This window comes from Periophthalmus magnuspinnatus, chromosome 16 (assembly GCF_009829125.3).
Source record: "Periophthalmus magnuspinnatus isolate fPerMag1 chromosome 16, fPerMag1.2.pri, whole genome shotgun sequence".
NCBI classification, from domain to species: domain Eukaryota; kingdom Metazoa; phylum Chordata; class Actinopteri; order Gobiiformes; family Gobiidae; genus Periophthalmus; species Periophthalmus magnuspinnatus.
Genome location: NC_047141.1, coordinates 15,259,979 through 15,280,971, shown reverse-complemented (window position 1 = coordinate 15,280,971; position 20,993 = coordinate 15,259,979). Strand labels below are relative to the sequence as shown.

The 20,993-nt window shown below is 38.2% G+C and overlaps 1 protein-coding gene across 1 annotated transcript in view; it reads left to right on the top strand.

The window, feature by feature from the left end:
• tmem145 (transmembrane protein 145) overlaps nt 1–20,993 on the top strand; it is a 59,229-nt gene that overhangs the window by 32,765 nt on the left and 5,471 nt on the right. The window contains exons 6-12 of the mRNA XM_033980518.2: nt 6,221–6,305; nt 7,053–7,124; nt 9,315–9,383; nt 12,638–12,718; nt 12,985–13,063; nt 17,359–17,452; nt 20,706–20,878. Coding sequence (XP_033836409.1) covers nt 6,221–6,305; nt 7,053–7,124; nt 9,315–9,383; nt 12,638–12,718; nt 12,985–13,063; nt 17,359–17,452; nt 20,706–20,878 — 653 coding nt within the window. The remainder of the gene's footprint in view (nt 1–6,220; nt 6,306–7,052; nt 7,125–9,314; nt 9,384–12,637; nt 12,719–12,984; nt 13,064–17,358; nt 17,453–20,705; nt 20,879–20,993) is intronic.

The window sequence follows — 20,993 nt, the reverse complement described above, 5'->3', positions numbered from 1 at the left end:
ACAGAAATGCAATTCACCACACAAATTTACAACAACGCCAACCTCCAGCAAAGGTAATCTGCAGATGGATGAAATTGGCCCTCGCATTACACGTCCCCTATGAAATATACAAGTGTCTTATTAACATGCGCATGAGCTGAGTGAGGAGGCATCATTTCCATTCAGCACATGTTAACTCAAACATCCATGTGTCCTCAGAGAGTTCCACCATAAGGCGGTTAGTTTATTTGTACTGCAATGTAATCATTAAACCTGAGATAACTGAGCAAGATTGGCTTTTAAATTAACTTTAATTTTATATAATATTTTAGTAGTCATCCACAGGGTTTTGAACATACTTAATATAACAGGTTCAATGTAATGCTCAATTATAATATATTTTTCAAACTTGTCATTTTAAATAGACATAGAACAGGGGTTATGAAATAATATATGTATCCCTTATAATCTAAGTCCCAGCTAATGTGTCTGTGGTTAAGGGGATAGATTAATATTTTTGCACGAATACATACACGCACACACACACCCCCACGCACGCACACCCACACACACCCACACACACACACACACACACACACACACGCACTCATGTTGGGTTTCCATGATGTTTGGGGATTTGGGGAATACATTGACTTACACTGAGACACTCATCCTAACCTTAATCGTAAGGTCACTACTTGACCTTAACCTAAGCCCGTACCTTATCTGAATTTTAAACCATGTTGTTGATTTAATAATAAGTCATGCGGAGCTGATTTTTGTCATAAGGAAGGCAGGCTCCCATAAAGTCAGTATGCATGCAGATTTTAGTTCCCACAATGTGATAAATACTTGCCACACATAAAAAAATAAATAAACCGTGTGTGTGTAAAGAATATTTGTATTTGTACTACTAGATGTACTAAAACCTACAACCAATCTAGTCCAAAATCTAAAGCAACTTGCTTCAAGAGATAAATGTTGGCATTAGCCTTATTAGCAGCGCTCTTTACCGCAAATATTTCATAAAAATGGCTGAAATATTTACACAGAGGATTGTATAGATGTGTTTTATGGCCCCCGCTCAGGCACTTAATGTGGGGGAAATGTAAACACTCCTTCTCTGAGACAAGTTTAAGAGTCAAGTGTCCTCTCTTCTTCAGGGAGCGCTTCATCCTGCTTCAACAGCCCTGCCCCTGTTCACACTAAAGCTCTATGGAGAAATGTTCTGTTTATTCAGGAGGACGTGGACAGGCCTGAGAGGGACCCCGACCCCTCCGCCATCAAACAGCAGCAGAAAGATATGTGCTCACGGCGAGAAAGCCAGGATTTATCGCAAGACATCAGTGCAGCCACCCCACTAATGCTGCTGTGGATAAATGGATCACAAGTCTGAGGCCAGGGAGCTGTACGGAGGATAGGTTTGGAGGAAGACAAAAATAATGTTTAAGGAACCTGTCAAATGATTGAAAACAAAATGTGAATGCGCAGATTTTTTATCATGATCATATTTGTTATATTGCTGAGACGAGAAAAGATTACATTGAAACTAATTTATGTCACTGACACAATAACCCAAAAGCAGATTTAAACCACAAAAGTTATTCTCAATCTACGATATTGTTAAAAAAGAGCTCTTAGCTGCAGTGAATAAAAAGCAGAACAGAACACTTTAGTATTAGGTTTCCATCTGTAATGAGTCATAGAAGTTATTAATTCAACATTTTAACCAAAAATGTCCCAGTAAACTCGCTAAGTAAAATGTCCCCGTACTGACCCTGTATATTGTTCCAACTTTCATATATTGAACAATAAGACAAGCCTATCTCTCGTGCTCATATCGTACTACACTATGGGACTGCTGTGTTTACTAAGGCATCTCCAGCTTCAGCTCAAAACTACCCATTTACGATTCAGCTTCGAAACACTGTCACCTCTCCGAGCCCTGTTTAAGCGCAGTTATCAGGCGTGGTGAAAGATGGTGCCTTCACTGCTGCGTGTATCTCCACTGAGCATCAGCAGTATTGGACATTTACACCGCAGACCAGCCCACCCCCCTCCATCCCTCCTTCCCTCATGTGCCGCTCTTTCTTCTTTTCCATAGCTTCACCTGTTTTTAAAACTTCAGGCCTATCGCTCTCCTCAGCTCCGTCTCTTTGCTCTTTGTGCCTGTATTGATTTTGCAGCGGCAGTTGCACGCTCCACGCTTCTCAACCTTTTTTGATAGAGGGTGTAAGATGAAGTCTCTGGCTGCCAAATGAAATCAAAGTCTTTTCTCTCTTTCTATCTCTCTCTCTCTCTCCTTCCCCATGCTGTACTTTTCCCTCTCTCTCTCTCTTCTTCCCTCCCTCTCCTCATGCTGATGCTTTTCTTTCCCCTTGCTTCACCACAACAGGCACAAACCCCATTGACTTTGAACAGGCGTGTGTGAAATGAGCTGGCTTTGGTGTGATTGTCAGAGCGCTGCGGCCCCCCACCAGTGATCCCCATCCTCTATCTCACCTACCCCACTGCTTGCCACCACCATATGCCCGGTTTGTCAAAGGAACAGGCAGAAATTTACATGATCTGGTGGCTTAGCGCACAAGTGTGATGCGTTTTGCGTGAATTTGGGTGTTAAACTTTAAAAACAGAACTGAATACATAATATAGTAGATTCACTAACTGGGGAGAAGAAAAAGTAAAACGCTTCTTAGTTATAAAAAGAAAAAAAAACATTAAACATTGAATTTGTAAGATCTAAAAAAACACACATTTGGAAGTTGCTTGGCTGAACGTAAACATGGTCATTCACCCAGTGATTTCAAACTGACCCAATTTTATTATATCTTTGTTTAGCTTTTCTTAACCATTCCCTCATTTCTCTCCCTGCTCCCCTGTCGTTTTGTTTAGCTCAAAAGTAGGCTATTTAAAAAGGCAAAAAACTAGTGCAGTATCAGTATTGAACCAAGAGTATATAATACCTTTGCCTATATCTTGATATTTACATACACTCCAGGAAAACCATATCCGTGGGCCATTCTGATGTTAGCAGGATTTCCAAAATTCATGTAAACACAGAACTTTAATTCAAATTTCTCCTATCAACACAACTGGAGAACACTGACTATACTCTAAGAACTGCTGCATGTATACAACATACTCCAACAATGCCAGGAGAGGCATTCAACTGCATGGAGCAAGAGACCGCCATGCAAATATTAGACATGTGTGGTATATGAACCTTTTAAATAAAAAGGTAACCCAACTTGTGGTCCCTTCCTCGGACTAGCTTGTGTTTCATTGTTTGGTCTGCTATGCTTGCCAAAATGTGATTACCTGCATGTTAGAAGCTTTGGTTTGAAATTACTGGACGCCCCTGAATGTCTCTTCCTCTTCCCTTCATTTGCAGCAATTCGTCTTCATGACCTGCTTGTAGACTGGGACAAGAATTCGGGGAAATCAACCAAAACTCAGACTCAGAGTTCTCTGGGCGTAGAAACATATTGGCAATACTGGCACAGATAGACAGCGATAGCATTCAATATTTAAACACTTCCTTGAGTTATTGTTTTCTGTTCGAACTAAATGTATTATGCAGTCTTATGAAAAACTAAAAGAATCAGTGTGTCGGTAAATAATTCACTCTACGAATACTTTCCATTGAATCAAAACTGTTGCTATGACTACCCATCTATCCATCTATCTACGCGTCTTTTGTGATAATGTGGGTCACCCTTGTATTGGCAGCGCACTAAGACTGAGTGGCCCGGGATTATTTTATTTTCTCTTCAGCCGCTGCACCTGAGGGATCCTGAGGCGCTGCTGGAAAACCGGTTCACTATATGACACAATTACAGCTGGTGCTATACTAACACAGCACACCTCCCTGTAGAGATGGCACTGTTTTTCTCTTTCCTCCTTCCCTCCTGCTCCTGAGAAAAAGGACTATGCAGATCTAGGCTGTGTTTGAATGCGGAGCTGGTAGGACACAATTTGTGCGTTCAAACCCCCGTAGCATGCAGAGAAAGTGTGGCCGCTCCACAGAACACGCGGTGGTGAATACTGATGCAGAGGAATCACATGACACTCACTCTGAGCTGTGGAGGATGGTTTATGCTGCAGGGATGGACACGTAAATGAGCTTAGACAAGACCAACAGCGCTTTGTGATATTTCATTTTTATGATATTCTGACATGTATGTAAAGTAGATGCATTTTCATTCCATGCCATCACCCATTCTTCTTTTTTACATGCTGCTGTTTTAGAAAAATATTGTTAAAGTATTCCATGACAGGAAACTTTGACACACAAAAAAGGAAATTTGGAAATATTTGGCAATGGGATAAGCCAAGTACAATTGCAAGTTTGCTTCACAGGACAGGGGAATGAACCTTTCCTGAACAGCTTTAGAATGATCTTGAGCTGTAAGTATAAGACCACATAGATTAGTAAACATGGACCACTATGGAACCTCTCTGGACGAGTGAGGGATTACATAAATACAGAACCACATGGTAATATAAAATAAAGTACTTTTACTTAATGTTGAAAAAATCACATTCTGTTGTCTAGAAAGAAGAGTGTTTTGTTATTGTCATTATGTGGATATTTTATTTATTCTTTATTCAGTTGGTTCATATTATTCGCTGCCACTGGACTGTCTTGTTGGGGGCCACCTGGTCTTTTCTTATCTGAAAACTTTTTCCAAATCTCAAATCTGAAGATGCACACATGCACCACGCACACACAGAGGAAGAGACTTAGGTGAGACAGCGATGAGACAGAGAGAAACAAACGGGATTTTCACTTTAGCTCTGTGGTTTGTTTTTCCGTCTTGTTGCTAGCAGAGAGAAAAAAGCGAATGTGCTAACTTCAGACACAACTTGTTTGCATTAAAGGGCCAAAAACTTAAAATTAAATCAATTTCAGAAGCTATAATTCCTTATTTTGCATTTTTTTTAAGTTTTAATGTTCAAACCATGCAATACAACAATTAGATGTTTCTTTATATGGAGGCTTAATATTTAAAGGTAATTATAAACCCAACAATCAGCCATGCCAGGCCTCTGGATCTTTTTTCTCTTTTTTGGAGAGTAATTGGGAATAATCTTATAATTGCAACATTTTTCCTCACAATAATCCTCAAAAATCTTATATCATCCCTATTTGTGGCATCAGTGATATTATAAAGGCCAACGGCAACAAATTATGTACATTTTCTGCCAAAATGTCTTTAACAAACTCTTGACTTGTAATTTTGGCACCAGGAGAATGGTATCAGCAGATCGTTTAATGGCTTTGACTTGTTTTTACTGAGCATTAGATGCTTGACTGTTTTCTCTAATTTGTGCCCTTAGACCACAATATGTGCTGTTTTCAAAATAAACTGCTACAAGTCATTTCACCTGTGCATTTGTGGATAATTATCTCCCCTAAATGAAATCCTAAAGTTACATAATGCATTTTAATACTACAGTTGTTAATGTTCAACTTTCAACTGTCGCTCAAGGCAGTATTTAAAACTATGGCATATCTGGACTGTTGCTATATGTAGGGCCCTGTGCCAAGCTATTACATCAGAATGTCATTGGAAAATGTGGCTTGGGGACATATTGCCTTTTTCCACTATAATAAATGCTGGCTTGATAATCATGAGCGTGATTATATTGTTTCCCAGAGTCGATACCTCATAATTGCTCGGATGCCTTGATGAAATTCTGAGGTTTGTGCAGATTGCTTACTGACCTTTGAATCCAGCAACTCTCAACATAAAGATGACTCTCTCACTAAATAGATTTTTTTCTGAATGTGAACGTTTACATTTTGAACATTTCATTACTGTTTTTTTTTCATGATTTCTCCATTATGGAGAACTTGTTGCCAGAGGTGTTAAGAGCTATTCCTAGTAGGGCTGCAAAATATAACACAATCAAATTGAAATTGCAACTAGAGTTAGCACAATTACCAAATTGCAGCAGGCCGCAATTATTTACATAGACAGATTGTCCCCTGCACAGAACAAATTATCCTGTCTTTGTACAGGAAATAAATGGGATTCTTGTATTAGTTTAATAGTTGATATTTCAGTCTTATCTTAAATGTCAATGCTCCTGTTGTTTACAATGTTCACAGAATCCTAGTTTTTAAATATATTTAAAATGTTATCACAGTTACAGACAGATTTATTTCCAGACTCATGCAGTAACATTCAGCTGATAAAAATAAGCAACTCATGTCCTCTGTCTCTTCTCTTGTCAGGGGGATGGACTGCAGCTGGAGTATGAGATGAACCTGACCAATGGGAAGTCTTTTTGGACCAAGCACTTCTCTGCGGATGAGTTTGGTGAGAGCAATTAAAACGAAAACAAAGAGAGAGAGTGAGAGAGATTTGAGAAGGAGCGGGTGATGGCACGAGCCAGCACCACTTAGCACGGCTAATAAAGCACAGTGAACTGAACAAATGACAATAATGAAAAGAAGTCTGAAGCAGATAATGATGATAGATGAACTCACACGGAGGCATGAGGGGGAGGAGGGCCACAGCCAAGGTGCTTTACACATGAATTATTCCTACAACTTCACCAGGACCTCCCACCTTTACCGTAACTGTACTTTTCTTAACTAAGGCTGCAAGATTCACATGTACTAATATGTGTATTTTTCAATAAAAATAACGAGAAATTATATCTGCAAAACTGAGCTGTTGCAAAAACTGTGAACGTAAGTTGATTTGCAATGGATTTTACCTGCACAACTGAGGATTATACAGTCATTCGCTATATTTCAAAAAAGTTCATTTGGTCTTTGATGAAAACAGATGAAAACAAAAAAGTAATTTGAAGGTATTTACTTGTCTCCGTATTGCACTTGCCATCTCATCCTTTTTAATACCAAACATAGAGTGTATTATAATGCCCTCAGGAGTCCAAGCTAGAGTTTCCTATGTGACAGACCAAGCCCTAAATAATATTGTTGTGGTAACTTAAGACCATTATAACAATAAAATGTGTTTAAAGATTTATGAAACCCTCTCTTTAGTGCACTGCAAAGATATATGGCATTATGACAGAGCATTTTCCTTTTGCCTCAGGGATCTTGGAGACTGACATCACCTTCCTGGTCATCTTCTCCATGGTGTTCCTGCTCTCCTGTTACTTCGCCTGTGAGTTTTTTGGTTAAAAGCATGCATTAACTGTCTAATGGACCTCTTCTTTTCAACATGTCTCTCTGATGGACTAAAAGTACATTTTTGTGTCTTTCACAAGTAGTAAGAGATAGAACGCACACCTATTTTCTCCCAAGGCCGAAGTTTGGTTTCATGTTAAGGTTTAAACGCCTGATTAGATGAAGGAGGAGCAGCTGCAAGGTTACTGAAGCGAGTTTGTCTGTCATGTGAAGGCCAGTGCTATGAGCAGCAAGAATTTCATACCTAGATTGTGACTATTATATGCAGAAAATGTTTTACTTGTATTAAAAAAATAGCAATGTGTGGCTAATTTTATTTAGCACTTACTTTAAACAATTTTAGAATTGAAATTTGAACTGTAACAATCATTTATACCAAAGAAACATAAGTAGTGATAGCTATAATTCAAGCTTTCACAAAAGAGAGGGTAGGCGTTCTTATGAATAATACTTTTGCTCATGTATTTCTTAAATGAATTTACAATCTTGCCCAGAAAGTGTCACTGGAAAATTACTACATTATCAGAAGTAAAGCAGCAAAAATGGGAATAATTTGTAGATTTTGAAGAAGCCTCTAGAAACTGTCTGGAAACTAAGAAAGGTGATGTAGCAAAGTTCTGTCCAAGGCTGAATACATTCCCACCTGCATACTAACAGAAAGTCGTCAATATACAAGACTTGGAAAATGTCTTTCACAAATGTAATACACAGACAACATGTACTAAGGATGGATATGCTGTTAATTATGTGAGTTTGCATCATCCACAGTTGTGTTTTTTTTTTTTTTTTTTAATCATTTAGTTTCATTTAGTCCAACTGAGCACATTCTATAGCCATATAAGGCTGTGCTCTGCTGTGTGCTCTCTGTAGATAAATGCTTTTGAAAACTAGCCTGGTTGCTTTCCCATAAGGGCCCGAATGGCTCCTGTTTAAATAACAGCTTCAATGTAAAAGGAAACAGTGCCTAATGAGCTGCAGATGCGTCTTTGGACTTACACTGTATAGGCTTAAAATAACATCCCGGTGTCTTATAGAAAAGTGAAGGTGCTTAAGGACCATGAATCTACCTTGCAGACCAAAATTCCAACCAAACCAAGCCATATTGATTACATGCTCAATATGTATGTGTGTAAATTTAATATGTATATAAGTGTTGAGAAAAATTCAACTTTGTCAACTGGACAAAAAGGTGTAGGAGTGAAGCCGTTTCGCTGCTCATCCAAGCCGCTTCTTCAGTTCTGGCCAGATTGTCGATGGACACTGCCTTATATTTATCTGAACGAAGGAGCTAACTAACTGTAGTAAAAAAAAAAAAAAAAAAGAAAAAACACTGAACATTAAAGATCTGTAACTGCCCCTTCTTAAAAGTTCTGTTTTGTTTTCTCACAGTGCTTGTAAATGAAATAATAAGAAACAGATTATGTATAAAGATACGTTGGTTCTGCCATATACGGTAGGTTTTTTTTAATTTGCTGCACTGAACTTTAGCCATTAAATTCAGAGCTATAATTATACATAATCATCACAGTTACAATAAATATTGAAATGCCAAAACTATATTTGATGGATTGAAATGCTAATGTAATCTCATTGTGGCTTTGACAATGAAAATAAATAAATCAATCTTAAATCTTGAATCAATTGATGAAGGATTTTACAGTTCACATAACAATAATTATATGAACCAATATTTGCATCTTGTATACTTTGATTAACAGCCTTAGGCATTTGATGGTGACATGTTTAGAACAATGTGAGTCAAAATGAGGGAGTGGTGGTGGGCACTGCAGCTCTTAAACAGCCAGCTGTGTTAGTGTGGGAGCATTTATTACCCTTTCTCCATCCATAAATCCCCCCTGCGCCTCAGCCTTTTCCCCACTGTGTTTTGGCCATAAAAACACTCTGCTTAAAGGCACATTAAAAACATTTCTCTACAGACACATCGGAGTGGAGGATGCATTAGATGGATGCATATTAATCGCATCTTCCCTTGTATTTACCCGTTTGCTGCTTGGCCTTGTTCTCCTGCACCTCGCTCCCCTCGCTCTCCTCCACCATCTGCTCCCATATCTCTGTTCTTTTCATCTCAATCCCCAGCAGCACACAGCACAGCACCTCCATCACCTCCATATCCTCATTCTGGTTTCTTCTTTTCTTCTCCCCGCAGACAATCTGAAGGGGAGACAGCTTCTTCACACCACCTACAAAATGTTTATGACAGCAGCAGGTGTGGAAGGTAAGTGTGTGTATCCGTTGTGTACACAAGATTTACCATATGCATATTCAATAACTGGGCCCGTAATGAATACTAACTTAGATCAGGAAACTTTCATGTAGCAAATGACCTTTCCAGTTTGCGTGCAGTAGTTTTACAAGTTTTGGAAGTAGGGCTGCTGATATTGCGGTATTGCCTAACACAGTATCAATAATACAAGATAAGAAATATTGCAGATAACAAAAAGGTTTTTAAAGCTTAAATGTCAAAGTACAGTCTTTTTTATTCGACTCTTATTCTTTTATGGTACAAAAAATTAAGATTTACATTCATTTGCATGTTTCCTTTCATTTACAAAACATGTACGTACCCATTGTGTAAGCTTTTATGCAAAAGAGCAATCAAATCAACCAAAGCATGTTTTTTTGTAAGTGATGTTTTTATTGCATTGAAAAACAGAGAAAATATGCATCCTTACTGTGAGCAGGCTTGCATCTCCACAAACCTGACTCTTATTTGGCTTGGAAAAGGGTCTCAACCTGCTTGTCTCTCTGAAAATGTTGTTCCTTTGGCTGTAATATTCCACAATATGGTATAACATATATCTATTTACATGGAGAATGTTCAAAGTATGGTTTTAACTTGTTATTTCAGTGGAATCATGCATGAGATGTGCCACCTCCAGAATTTTACATGGTGTTACTTTAATAATAATGTTAATATTTGTATTGCAATATTGGCTATAGTCTTCAAATACATTGCTGTCCTATTTGGAAGGGAACTAGTATGACAGTTTCTACATAGGCTAAAGGCTACTGACATTCAATCTTGTTATTTGCCTTTTTTGTTTTTGGTGATTTCCATTTTTAGATAACAGTAATTTAGGTAAAACATAAAATAGACATACTAGAGCACTTCATAATCCGTACCATTACTTAGGTCCAGATTTCCAATTTTATCCCCGCTCAATAGGCTTACACTGCGTGAAAATAAATGTTATAGAAAGTAACAGACTCCCTGATAGCCCATCACTGTGGCTGCTCGCTCCGATGTAGAATCTCATACCTTAATCCCCTCTTCGGGCCTGCAGATATCATCGCCTTATTAGCCTCTCAATAGAAACCATCGGCAACACCAAAGCCACGCAGCAGTGTTCACCGGAGCATGCTGTTACCGACAAACAGCCCTTTTCTCATTCGATCTACGCAGTTTTTCTCCACCCTCCCTCTCTCCAACCCTTATCTAGCTCTGCCTCCCATCGCCTGGCTGTCTCCTTTCTTAAATGCCTCCTCAGTCTCCCAAGCCTTCTTTCACATCCTAACAAGCTCAAACTTTATCTGCCTATAAGCTAAAGATACCCACAGCTGTCCAGAATATGGCAGAAGTTAGTTCCTCCAGGAGACATGCCTTCACAAAAAGTGTTACTCGGTGGAACTAAAACTGGAAGTGGAAAGCAAAGCACAGCACAGCCACCTCGCATGTCTAATCTGGCTACCTGTTGCCATTATCGATTTAAAGTACTAATTAATTACGTTCAAAGCACAAAGGTCTTAGCCAAGCAATTAGCAAGCTTTTCCTTTACCCCCTTTTAGCGCTGAATGTTTTTCTATACACAACATTAAGTGATTTCACATTTATAGAACAGGATTTTTCACATAGACCACAACATATGTTGATATATTTTTGCAAGTTGTGGTAGTAGTAATTAAAGTAGTACAAGTAAATACTGAGCTATGAAGAGTTATTCAAATGTTTCTTATTATGGGCAAAGTGAAGAGTAGCTTTGTATGGGGGAATGAGAATAATGCATTGAATTGCATTTATACTTCCTTATCATAGGCTTTCTAGCTAGATAATCAGTCGTATTTACATCATGTTAAAGATGCACTTTGGAACTTTGCTTGTTTCCATGGAGATGTTGGTGCTTTGCCTGCAGTGTTCCTTTGTATGAAATTAAGCATCTATATCCACGGAGACAAGCAGTTGTCACGTCCAGGTCAAGTTACAGGATAACTCTGTGGAGAGGCTACTCTGCTCACAGTAAGAATGTATGAAATAAATGCAAGGCGGGTACATTTAATGCCATACTGTGGAACATTCCTAGCAAAACAATAACATCTCCATGGAGACGAGAAGATGGCGAGCCCCCACCGTAAAAGTTACATAGTTGTTTTCCTGATGAATGTTGGATAAAAAAGATAATCAAATGCAGGCTGTAGCATCTTAGAAATTTTGTTCCATCTAATAGTAAACAACAACCTTGAAAAGAAAATGGCGAGACTGTGTGAGTCATTGTAAAGGCTACGCAAAAGTGCAAAACACAGCTACTTGGCATTCATGCTTCAGCCTTCATCAAATAAACAACACACTAGGAGACTTTATCGACATTACTTGAGTAGAAGTTAGATTTGTGTGAAAATATGTTGTCCTTGTAACTGTAAGTAATTATGTGGTTAAGCACTAGTTCTACATTCTGCACTTCCTAGTCTTCAAAGAACTGCATTTTTCTTTTTTTTTCTTTTTTTAAATTTCAGTGTATGTCATAGCAAAACAAACCGAAGGTGGTACAGAGATGAATGTACATTTGAGTCCAAGATTGACAAGATTGACACCGACAAATGAAAGATTGATTTTTATGCATTTTTAAATTCTATTTTTGTTGCTCCTTACTTTTGTTCTCATTATTTGCCATTAAAGAAGCAGTATAAGAATGCACATAAAATAGTACAGGATTATGCAAAACCATTACTGCTAAACATGTCAAATGGAGAGTACTGAATAGTTGCTGTTGTAGTAGCATAGTTGTGTTAATTGTAGTAGAAGCCTCTTTGTAGTAGCAATTGCAGTGGTAGTAATTGGTCCTCCAGTATTTGGCTTGCAAATTAGTCAACTAGAATCATGACTAAAAGTGTCTAGGCTGAAGTAAAAAGCAAGGTCTTTTTATTTTTATTTTGCTACTTAACTGTATAACTCAGTGTGTGTGTGCGTGTGTGTGTGGGTGTGTGTGTTTGTGTATACGTGTATATATATATATATATATATATATATATCAAAACCCAATGTATACTAGAATAGAGTTTATTTTGCAGCGTAATTCTGTTCTGTCATAACAAAATATCCTTATTGTTTTGCCCCACCTCACCCCCTTCTCCCTATCTTTTGACTGTCACCCTCTCCTCTTTTCTCCCCCTCTCTGCCACCCTCTTCTCCTCTCTCCCCCCCTTCTCTCCCTCAACTCTCCCTCACCGGCGTTACCTCTCCTCCTGCTCTGCCAGTGCTCAGCCTGCTGTTCCATTGTGTCTACTGGGGCCTGTACGGGCGAGATGGAGTTGGCAACGGCAGCCTCAAATTACTCGGTAAGTTTCTCCGCATATCACCGACCCACCGACCGCCTGACTGACACCGCTCCTGCAATAATCACTCAATGCCAAAACGCGGTGAATGAGAGGCTGAAGATGGATGGGGAAACGTAATAGCCATTTTGACAGCCCATGCATGAATTTGTGTGCGCAATGACCCCCCCTTTTTATCTTAACCGTTATGATAGTGCAGATTCTGAAAATGGTGGGCTAATTACTTTTTTTTTTTTTTGTCTTTTTGATTATCTTTCGTCGGCCTCCAGGGAAATTACTTTTCTCTGTCAGTTTCCTGCTCTTCCTCCTCATGCTGATCCTGCTGGGCAAAGGGTTCACTGTCACCAGGTAAGATGTCAATAAAGCAGTATGTATTAGCACATCATGCATTGTAATGGGAGAGTGGAGTGTGATGTTTAATGGATGTTTCATGGATGTTTCACTGTAGTAGTTGCAGTAGTAACAAGTTTTATATTGTTGAATAGTAGTAGTTACAGATGTGTACTATCTATTGCCAGTGCTGAATGTAGTACTCAATTTTGTTACTTAAGTCAAAGTACAGATACAGAGGTAAAAAGTGATTCGAGTAAAAGTAAAGGTATCACATGAAAAAAATCAAGTAAAAGTATTTAAGTATCTGTTTAAAAATGTACTAAGAGTAAATAGTAAAAGTATTTCACACAAATGTTGTTAGTTTGTTAAAGTGCTAAATGTGGTAATATCCATAAAAAATGATACTTTGGTCAACAGTAGCAATATGAATCAATTTCTTCATTTTTCTTATGTATTTTGTGTATTTACTTTTGTTGCTCAAAGCCAAAGCTCGATCTTGAAAACTTTAGTCAGGATGTTACCACGAACATAGTAAAAACAAAATTATAATTAAAATGTAGCGGAGTAGAATGTACAGAAAAAAAGTATATTGCTCTTTTCAAAACAAAATGTAACATACTGTATCTCATAGTCATACGGTGGAAAACATCAAAATGAGCTTAGAGTGAAATTTTTAAGACGTTCCAAATTATTCCCAAACTCACACTGTGTGGTTGAATCTCATATGAGGAGAGGCTGAGCTCACAACATAAGTGTGTGTGCTGTATGGAGACATGGTCAGACACATTGACCTGCTCACACTTGTACGAAGGACATGATAATTGCGCTGACTAATCCAGCTTCAGACAGCCCATTTTAAGGTATAAATATGTCAAGAAATTGTCAATTCTATGTGGCATTGGCATGTGGCATTGACACATTGACAGGACACTTAGCCTGCCATGATAATTACTATATCACTTTACTGTTCAGTACACGATAGATGGGACAGTCATTTTGGGGGGTCAATATTTATCGTGGGTAAATTTTCTTTGTACTAGTGGAGAACTTTTTGTTATGAGAAGACTGGAGCTTTAGAGAGTTGAATAAATAATGTTATAATAATGCTCATTGACAATACTGTACATATAGTTTTGTTTTTTTGTTTTTTTAGGAATATTCAGCTTTAAGCGTATTGTGTCACTGCAATTGACAGACATGAATTTTTCTTTTACTATGGATCATATCTGGACGGCTGAGGCCTACCGAGTCAAAGGACAAGCCAAGTGATTTGTGAAAAGTCCTCTCCAATCTTCGCTTAATGATCATAGCCCACCAAACCACTGCTCTTGAGACTGAGATCTTAGTTTCCAATTAATTATAAAAACTTGACCAAAAACACATGACCACCGAAACAGGAAGACGGTCATCAAGCCTCACCTCATTTTCTCTCTGATGTTCACGCTGCTATTTCCGTCGTTATGTTTTGTCAGTGTCTCTGCGTCGTGGCTGTAGGGTTGAAGGCTGGCTGTCACATTTCATATGCGTGTTTACGTTAGGCCTGTCACCGTCAGTCCCTCGCTGTCATCTCCGTAACACTATCTCACCATATGACATTGTTGGGTGTCAATCAAAATGTCACCATGAGCCCTCGCAGTGATGAGCCTGTACACCTGATCTGGTATAGATGGAATCACATGGTTATTTAGACACTTACCGCCACTTTGATACTCGTTTGGTATAAAAATAATGTGAATACAGTGCAAAAACTGAAGATCCACATGACTTAAAGTAAGTTCTTTTTTTTTTTTTTTTTTTTGGATGAATCAGAGCTTTGTGAGGCCATCCACCTCTGGTACAAACATAGACACAGATAAAGAAGTGGACTAAGGCAGTTTGGCTGTGAAGTGAGGCTAGCAGCTCCATATTTGACTGCTAAGATTCTTGTGGTGGAAATTCTAAAGAGTCAATTCGGAGCGAGGCTGTTGAAGGCAAAGCCCCTTCCCCTCCCTGCTAAACCAGCGGTGCAGGCGCTTAGCAGCACTGTCAGTCAAGCCTATTGTGAACGCTAGCGGGAGCAACCTCGGGGAAAGAAGGCGCCTGATTTGTCTGTTACTAATGTTCATCTTGATTTAGGGACACAATAGAATAAGAATAAAAATACCAGGATCATGTAGAGCGGGTCAATACAAAACATTTTAAGACCAAATGAGGAGCCTGACAGCAGCAGTTACAGAGTGAGGGACCACAGTTTCCAATGCAAAGTGAACTGGAGCCAGAAGTGCGCCATGATCACTTCCTATGCGCAACGTGGCTAGCAGGTTATCTATGTCCATTTATATATACAGTCTATGGATACAAACATCAGCCTCCTCAGTTGAACAGATCCTGAGATACAGATCCTAAGTAATTTTTTGTGTCACATGTGCAAAGTCATGTTTAAAATGGCTCAAGTCACAAGGTCATGTTCAGAGAATGTTCGAAGTCACTGGCTCAAGTAATTTTGAAGTCATTTTGTGGCTATGTGTTACAATTGACTGACTTAAGTGTTAGTCTCAGCTGTTACTATTATGTTTTTGTATTTCCTGAAAAATGTGAAAAATAACTTTATAAATTATTTTAGGTCGGCGTCAATTTAGAATATTAATCTTTATTTGAGTCATTACATGTATGTAGTTAGTAGGATTAGATTTTTGGATTCCATAGAGATTGCTTTGCCTGGAATGTTCCCCAGTGTGGCATTAAGCATGTGTATTTTTCATTTTGCTTTTATTGCACCTTGAAAAACATACGTTACTTAATACTTACTGTAAGCAGGATGGTCAATGACACGCCTCTGACTTGGTGGCATTAACTGCTTGTTTCCATGGCGATAAGTTTAATGCCATATTGTGAAAATTCCAGGTACCCTTGATGTAATTTCTACTCCACTAGAAAAGTTACATTACGCAGTGTTTTTTTTAAGTGTTTTTTTTCTTTTTTTCTTTTTTTTAACTCCACTGACTCTTTGTAGCTCTACATTTTAAGACATCAAGGTATTTCTCATTTCACAAACAGAATAAATCTAAATTAGTCAAAACAAATCAAACAAATCAAATCTAAAACCTGATATAATATTCTAGTCTAGTTATTTTCCGCAGTCACTTCCCATCTGCACTGCCACTGTATCACACAAGGCATTAGTGAGTTTGCTGCTTTTTGGCAAGGTTGAGCCGACATTACTCAAGATAGACCATACAATAGATGATTTATGATGGCCGTCTCATTCTGGATCATCAGCCTGTACTTGTCCTCCACCTGACTGGACCACTGCCCTGACCGCCTGATGGTCGCTGGCTCGTCCTCCTTCAAACTGTTCTCAGAAACAACAGAGGAACTGCAAGCACATACCTCTGCAAAGGCATTGGTCTGACCTTGCAACTGTGGACATATGCTAATTGTGGGACAAAATTGCTAAATCTCCATGGTAAACAAAGAATTAAAGCTAAACCCTTGTAATCTGTTTTATTCATGTAACATTACTGAATCAAATACATTTTAAGATCTCTCGCAGTAGTGTAGAAACAATTGAAACTTTACTGACCCCTTGTGGTTGGAGGTGCTAACTTTGGCCATATCTTGCGTTGGTGTAGATTAAAACAGAATCCCTGATAATGATTTTGGGCCCTCACACAACAAAACAATTTCCATCACTGAACTTTCTCAAATATTTTTCAAAATTCAGGCTGAAGAACACTTAAATATCAGATCCTTTTTGGCAGTTTATCATGAATGGTGTTGAATCATCGTCGTCTAATTTATGAAGTATGGACTAGGCTTACTTATAGACTGTTAGATCATGGTAGATGTTTTTCACTCCACTCTTTACAAAAAAATACAGTTACGAGATCTAAGGCGTTAATATAAGCAGGATTACACCCTCTGGGCTGAGTAGATTCTGTGATCCTCTACACCCAATGACTCATCTTCAAACTGCATTGAACACAAATTGCAGCAGAGGCACTGTAGCTGATATGCTGACAGTTCTGTGAGACATACCCCCAAAGACTTTGATAAGTTGCTTTGGGCGTGTGATACTGAATTAGTCGGGCAAAAGATGAAGGAAATTCAGATGAAGGCTTAACACTGAACGCTTCATGACAAGTGCCACGTGAAAGTAGATGCATTCATTTTCATTTATTTCACTTTTCAGAGTGCAGTCAAACCCGCTCTAAAGTGTATTATATTTTTATAGCACTCAGGGGACTACAACACGTCATGGTTTTCAAAGGGGTTTATGAAAAGGAATGTTTTTAATATAAATGTGTGACTTCTGACCTTTTATTTTTCAGGGCAAGGATCAGCCACAGCGGCTCAGTCAAGTTGAGTATCTACATGACGGTCTACACCATCACTTACGTCATCCTGTTCATCTATGAAGCAGAGGTACTAGGCAACAATACCACCTCTCTAATCTGTGTGAATGAGTATTGGGAACTAAATACATGTACCAAGAATATGTAATCAGAATAATAATTTTAAGCGATTGATTACTCTTGGTGATATTCCGTATACAGTTAGTTGGGTACTTGATCACACAAATTAGGCTTCAAACTGCATGCAATCAGTGAGAAAAATAGAAAATCTTTTAAAACAATATAATGCAACTCAACGTGAAACTATTTTAAGAATCATATTACATAATACGTTACTATACGATACGAAATACAATGCAGGTATTCGGTTTTCTGTAACTAAATACATTTTCAAAGTATTCTCACCAACAGGTTCACTCAGTATTAAATCTACTGACTTTACTGAGATCTTTTGGTTTCAAGACCTCAAGACTGAATAGATTTTACCAAGGACACCATGGCCTCCTTCTTTACAAGCACTCTTACAATCCTGGCTACAATCCCTGCTAAAACAACCATTATCCATCTCCATGACATAAGATAACTTCACTTCTAATACATATTTAAATAGGGTTGTATTTGCACAGCAGTCTGTCCTTTGTCTGGTGAAATATTTGAGAGACATTTTATGGATTCTGTCTTTAATGAATATACATTTTTAGCAAGGTATGGTACTTTAAAGTGGTCATATTATGCAAAATCAACTTTTTAGAGCTTTTAATCATGTTAGTAGTTTCCTCTTCTCATTGACCTGCAGAAAGTTGTATTTAGAGTGATTTGTGTATGTTTGAGCAATCTTTATTCTCCTGTATTCTAGATGTCACTGCCACTGCACTGTACTTACATTCTTCTACAATTTTATTTTCTTAATTAGTGATACATTTAGGATTCGGCTGCATCGCTTAGTCATTTTGGTACAAATGAAAAAAAATCACTTGATCTGCAGCTCTCCTAGAAGGTGTCGACAGCTTTGGCCACTATTTGTTGCGATGACGTTTAGGGCGACGTCAGCTCCCATTCAAGCAAACTTGTTTCTTTTATTGTGTCGTTTCAGATCAATATTGTGATTTAAAATGTCCAGATTTTAACATAATGATAATAGCAGGTAATATGTCTTCTTTAAATCAAATTTGCAGTGCCATTGTCAAACCATTTATTTGTCTAGAATGAAAAAAGACAGCTTCCCTGTTACACATTACAGGTGTAAAGTTGCGTTCATGTGACAACTTGGCACTTACTTCTTTCCTAACGTTGCTGTGCACTGTCCCTGTACTGTATAAATAAAAGCATACCTTATTGCTTCCAAAAACTCTAACCAAATACAATCCAAGAATTACTAAAGTTCTGGCATACTTCTGTATCCACAATCTTTGTACTGCTTTTCGAGTTTCTAAAATTATCGCATGAATATTTATACAGACGGGAGCCCACAGATCGGCGTGGGCTGTAATGGCTTTCACTGTCAAATCACTCATTACACTCAAACCATAATCGTGGATAGATTTGGAGCTGATCACAGAAAGTCAAGAAAAGTGCTTGATGAGTTTTATTATTATGTATTCCAGCAATTAAATTTACTTCTAAACAAACAAACTGATGTGGTTAAGAATTTCCGATGTAATGAGTGATTTTTGCATTGAAATTCAGTGGGAGTTTGTTGTTAGATATACCTTTCCTACTTGTACTGCGACATAGAACTCTTAGCATCTGAGCTTATGAATAAATTACATACCATATCTATATGTCTATGCATATTCAGTGAGTTGTGATGCTCTTAGGGCCAGTAGATTAGAGACTTTGAATACAGGATGGTAATGACCAATGGGGAATACTTTAGATGAATCAGCGCTATATTTACCGCCAGGGCCTATAGCTGACTCTCACTCCACAATATACCCATTTGAAGCAGTGTAATTTATCTGACTGCTGCCTTACATGGTCCTCTCTATTAAAGAGCTCCAACTCAGGGGATACGTACTAAAAATACGCTAAAGTGGGTTAGTGTTTGAAATGAAGACATGTCCTGGGTGTGCAGATGGCTGCGAACTAGCTGTGGTTTCCTGGATCTTAAGAAGTTTTGCATGTTAGACGTCAGACCTGCACTATGCATTATGCACAAAGGGTAACCCGGTACGGCGAGGGCAGTTCAGTCACCGGGTTCTGGTGTCCATAGGTGGAAATACACACAGGCATGCGCTCAACTGTGACCTAATTGTGGATAAATTTCAGTGTCAAATACACACAGTGAAGGCAACAAGCTGGTTCAACTATTGGAGCCAATTATGTGAACAAAAATCACTAATTATAGGGGTACAATGCATTGACAAGTAAATACTATGTGCTACTCAGTGAAGTGTTGTTAGATGTTACACTCAATAAATAGAATGTGTTTATCTGCAGATTTTTCACATTCATTCAATGTTGAGAAGTCATTTTGAATTCAGAGAGTTGAGAGCTGTCGACTACAGAATCACACTAGAGATTAAGGCTTTGCTGATATGTCGCTAGAACTGTGTTTAGTCATTTATTCGGCAAACAATATTTATATTGTTAGTGATGGTGAAGTATACTTTGGACCATGGATAATTTTTTTCTTAAACTAAATGCATTCAATCAGGGTACTATATTCAGAATACTTTGAATACTTTCACATTAGATTGCATAATATTACAGTGTAAACTGGAAACACATCATAGGATCAGAACAGCGCTGTTTGTCGCATTGTTTGTTATGCATTTATTTTTCATCAAAGGAAAAATCACACATGCACTCACCGCAGGAGTTGTGTTTTATTCTTGTCTTACTAATACTGTGCAGTTCAAAGCCTAAATTCCATTATTAAGTGCCACGATATATTCCTTTGATTTTAGGAAACTAACTGTATCCCACAACAGTACATTTTAATTTGGTGGTTTTCAGACCGTAAAACTAATTTTGCTTTCTAAATGGTTATTTGTGTATGTATTTAGTTACTGGATGATGGTTTTGGATGATCCTTGTACATACAAAATGGTATTTTTTTCTCTATTGTCGCCATACTAGAAGGCATTATGCTGTATAGAATTCAACACAGATTTCTAATGCAAGTTTCTAGTGCAACTGTGTAATCTTTTAGCATACTTTTGTTGTAGTTCTCTCTGCAATATGTGTGGTTGCCAGGGATTTGAGAAACTTACTACTTTAAATATTTAAATATATATCCTTATATTTTATTGTATGTACCAACATTTCTGGAACTTAGACTCTTACCTTTCCAGCCCTAACAGGAGATTTTTGTGTCCCAGTTCTTTGACCCAGGAGAGGTGCTGTACGCCTACGACAGCCCGGCAGGATACGGCCTGATGGGTCTGCAGCTGCTGGCTTACGTGTGGTTCTGTTACGCAGTCCTGGTCTCACTCAAGCACTACCCAGAGAAACAGCCCTTCTATGTGCCCTTCTTCACTACCTACACACTATGGTAACAGCTATTAATATTAACACAACACCATCGATATATATGCATAAGGAGGTGGTGCATTTTGAATAATTTATACCACTGCATTAGATATACTGACGCGTTATTGGTCTCAAGG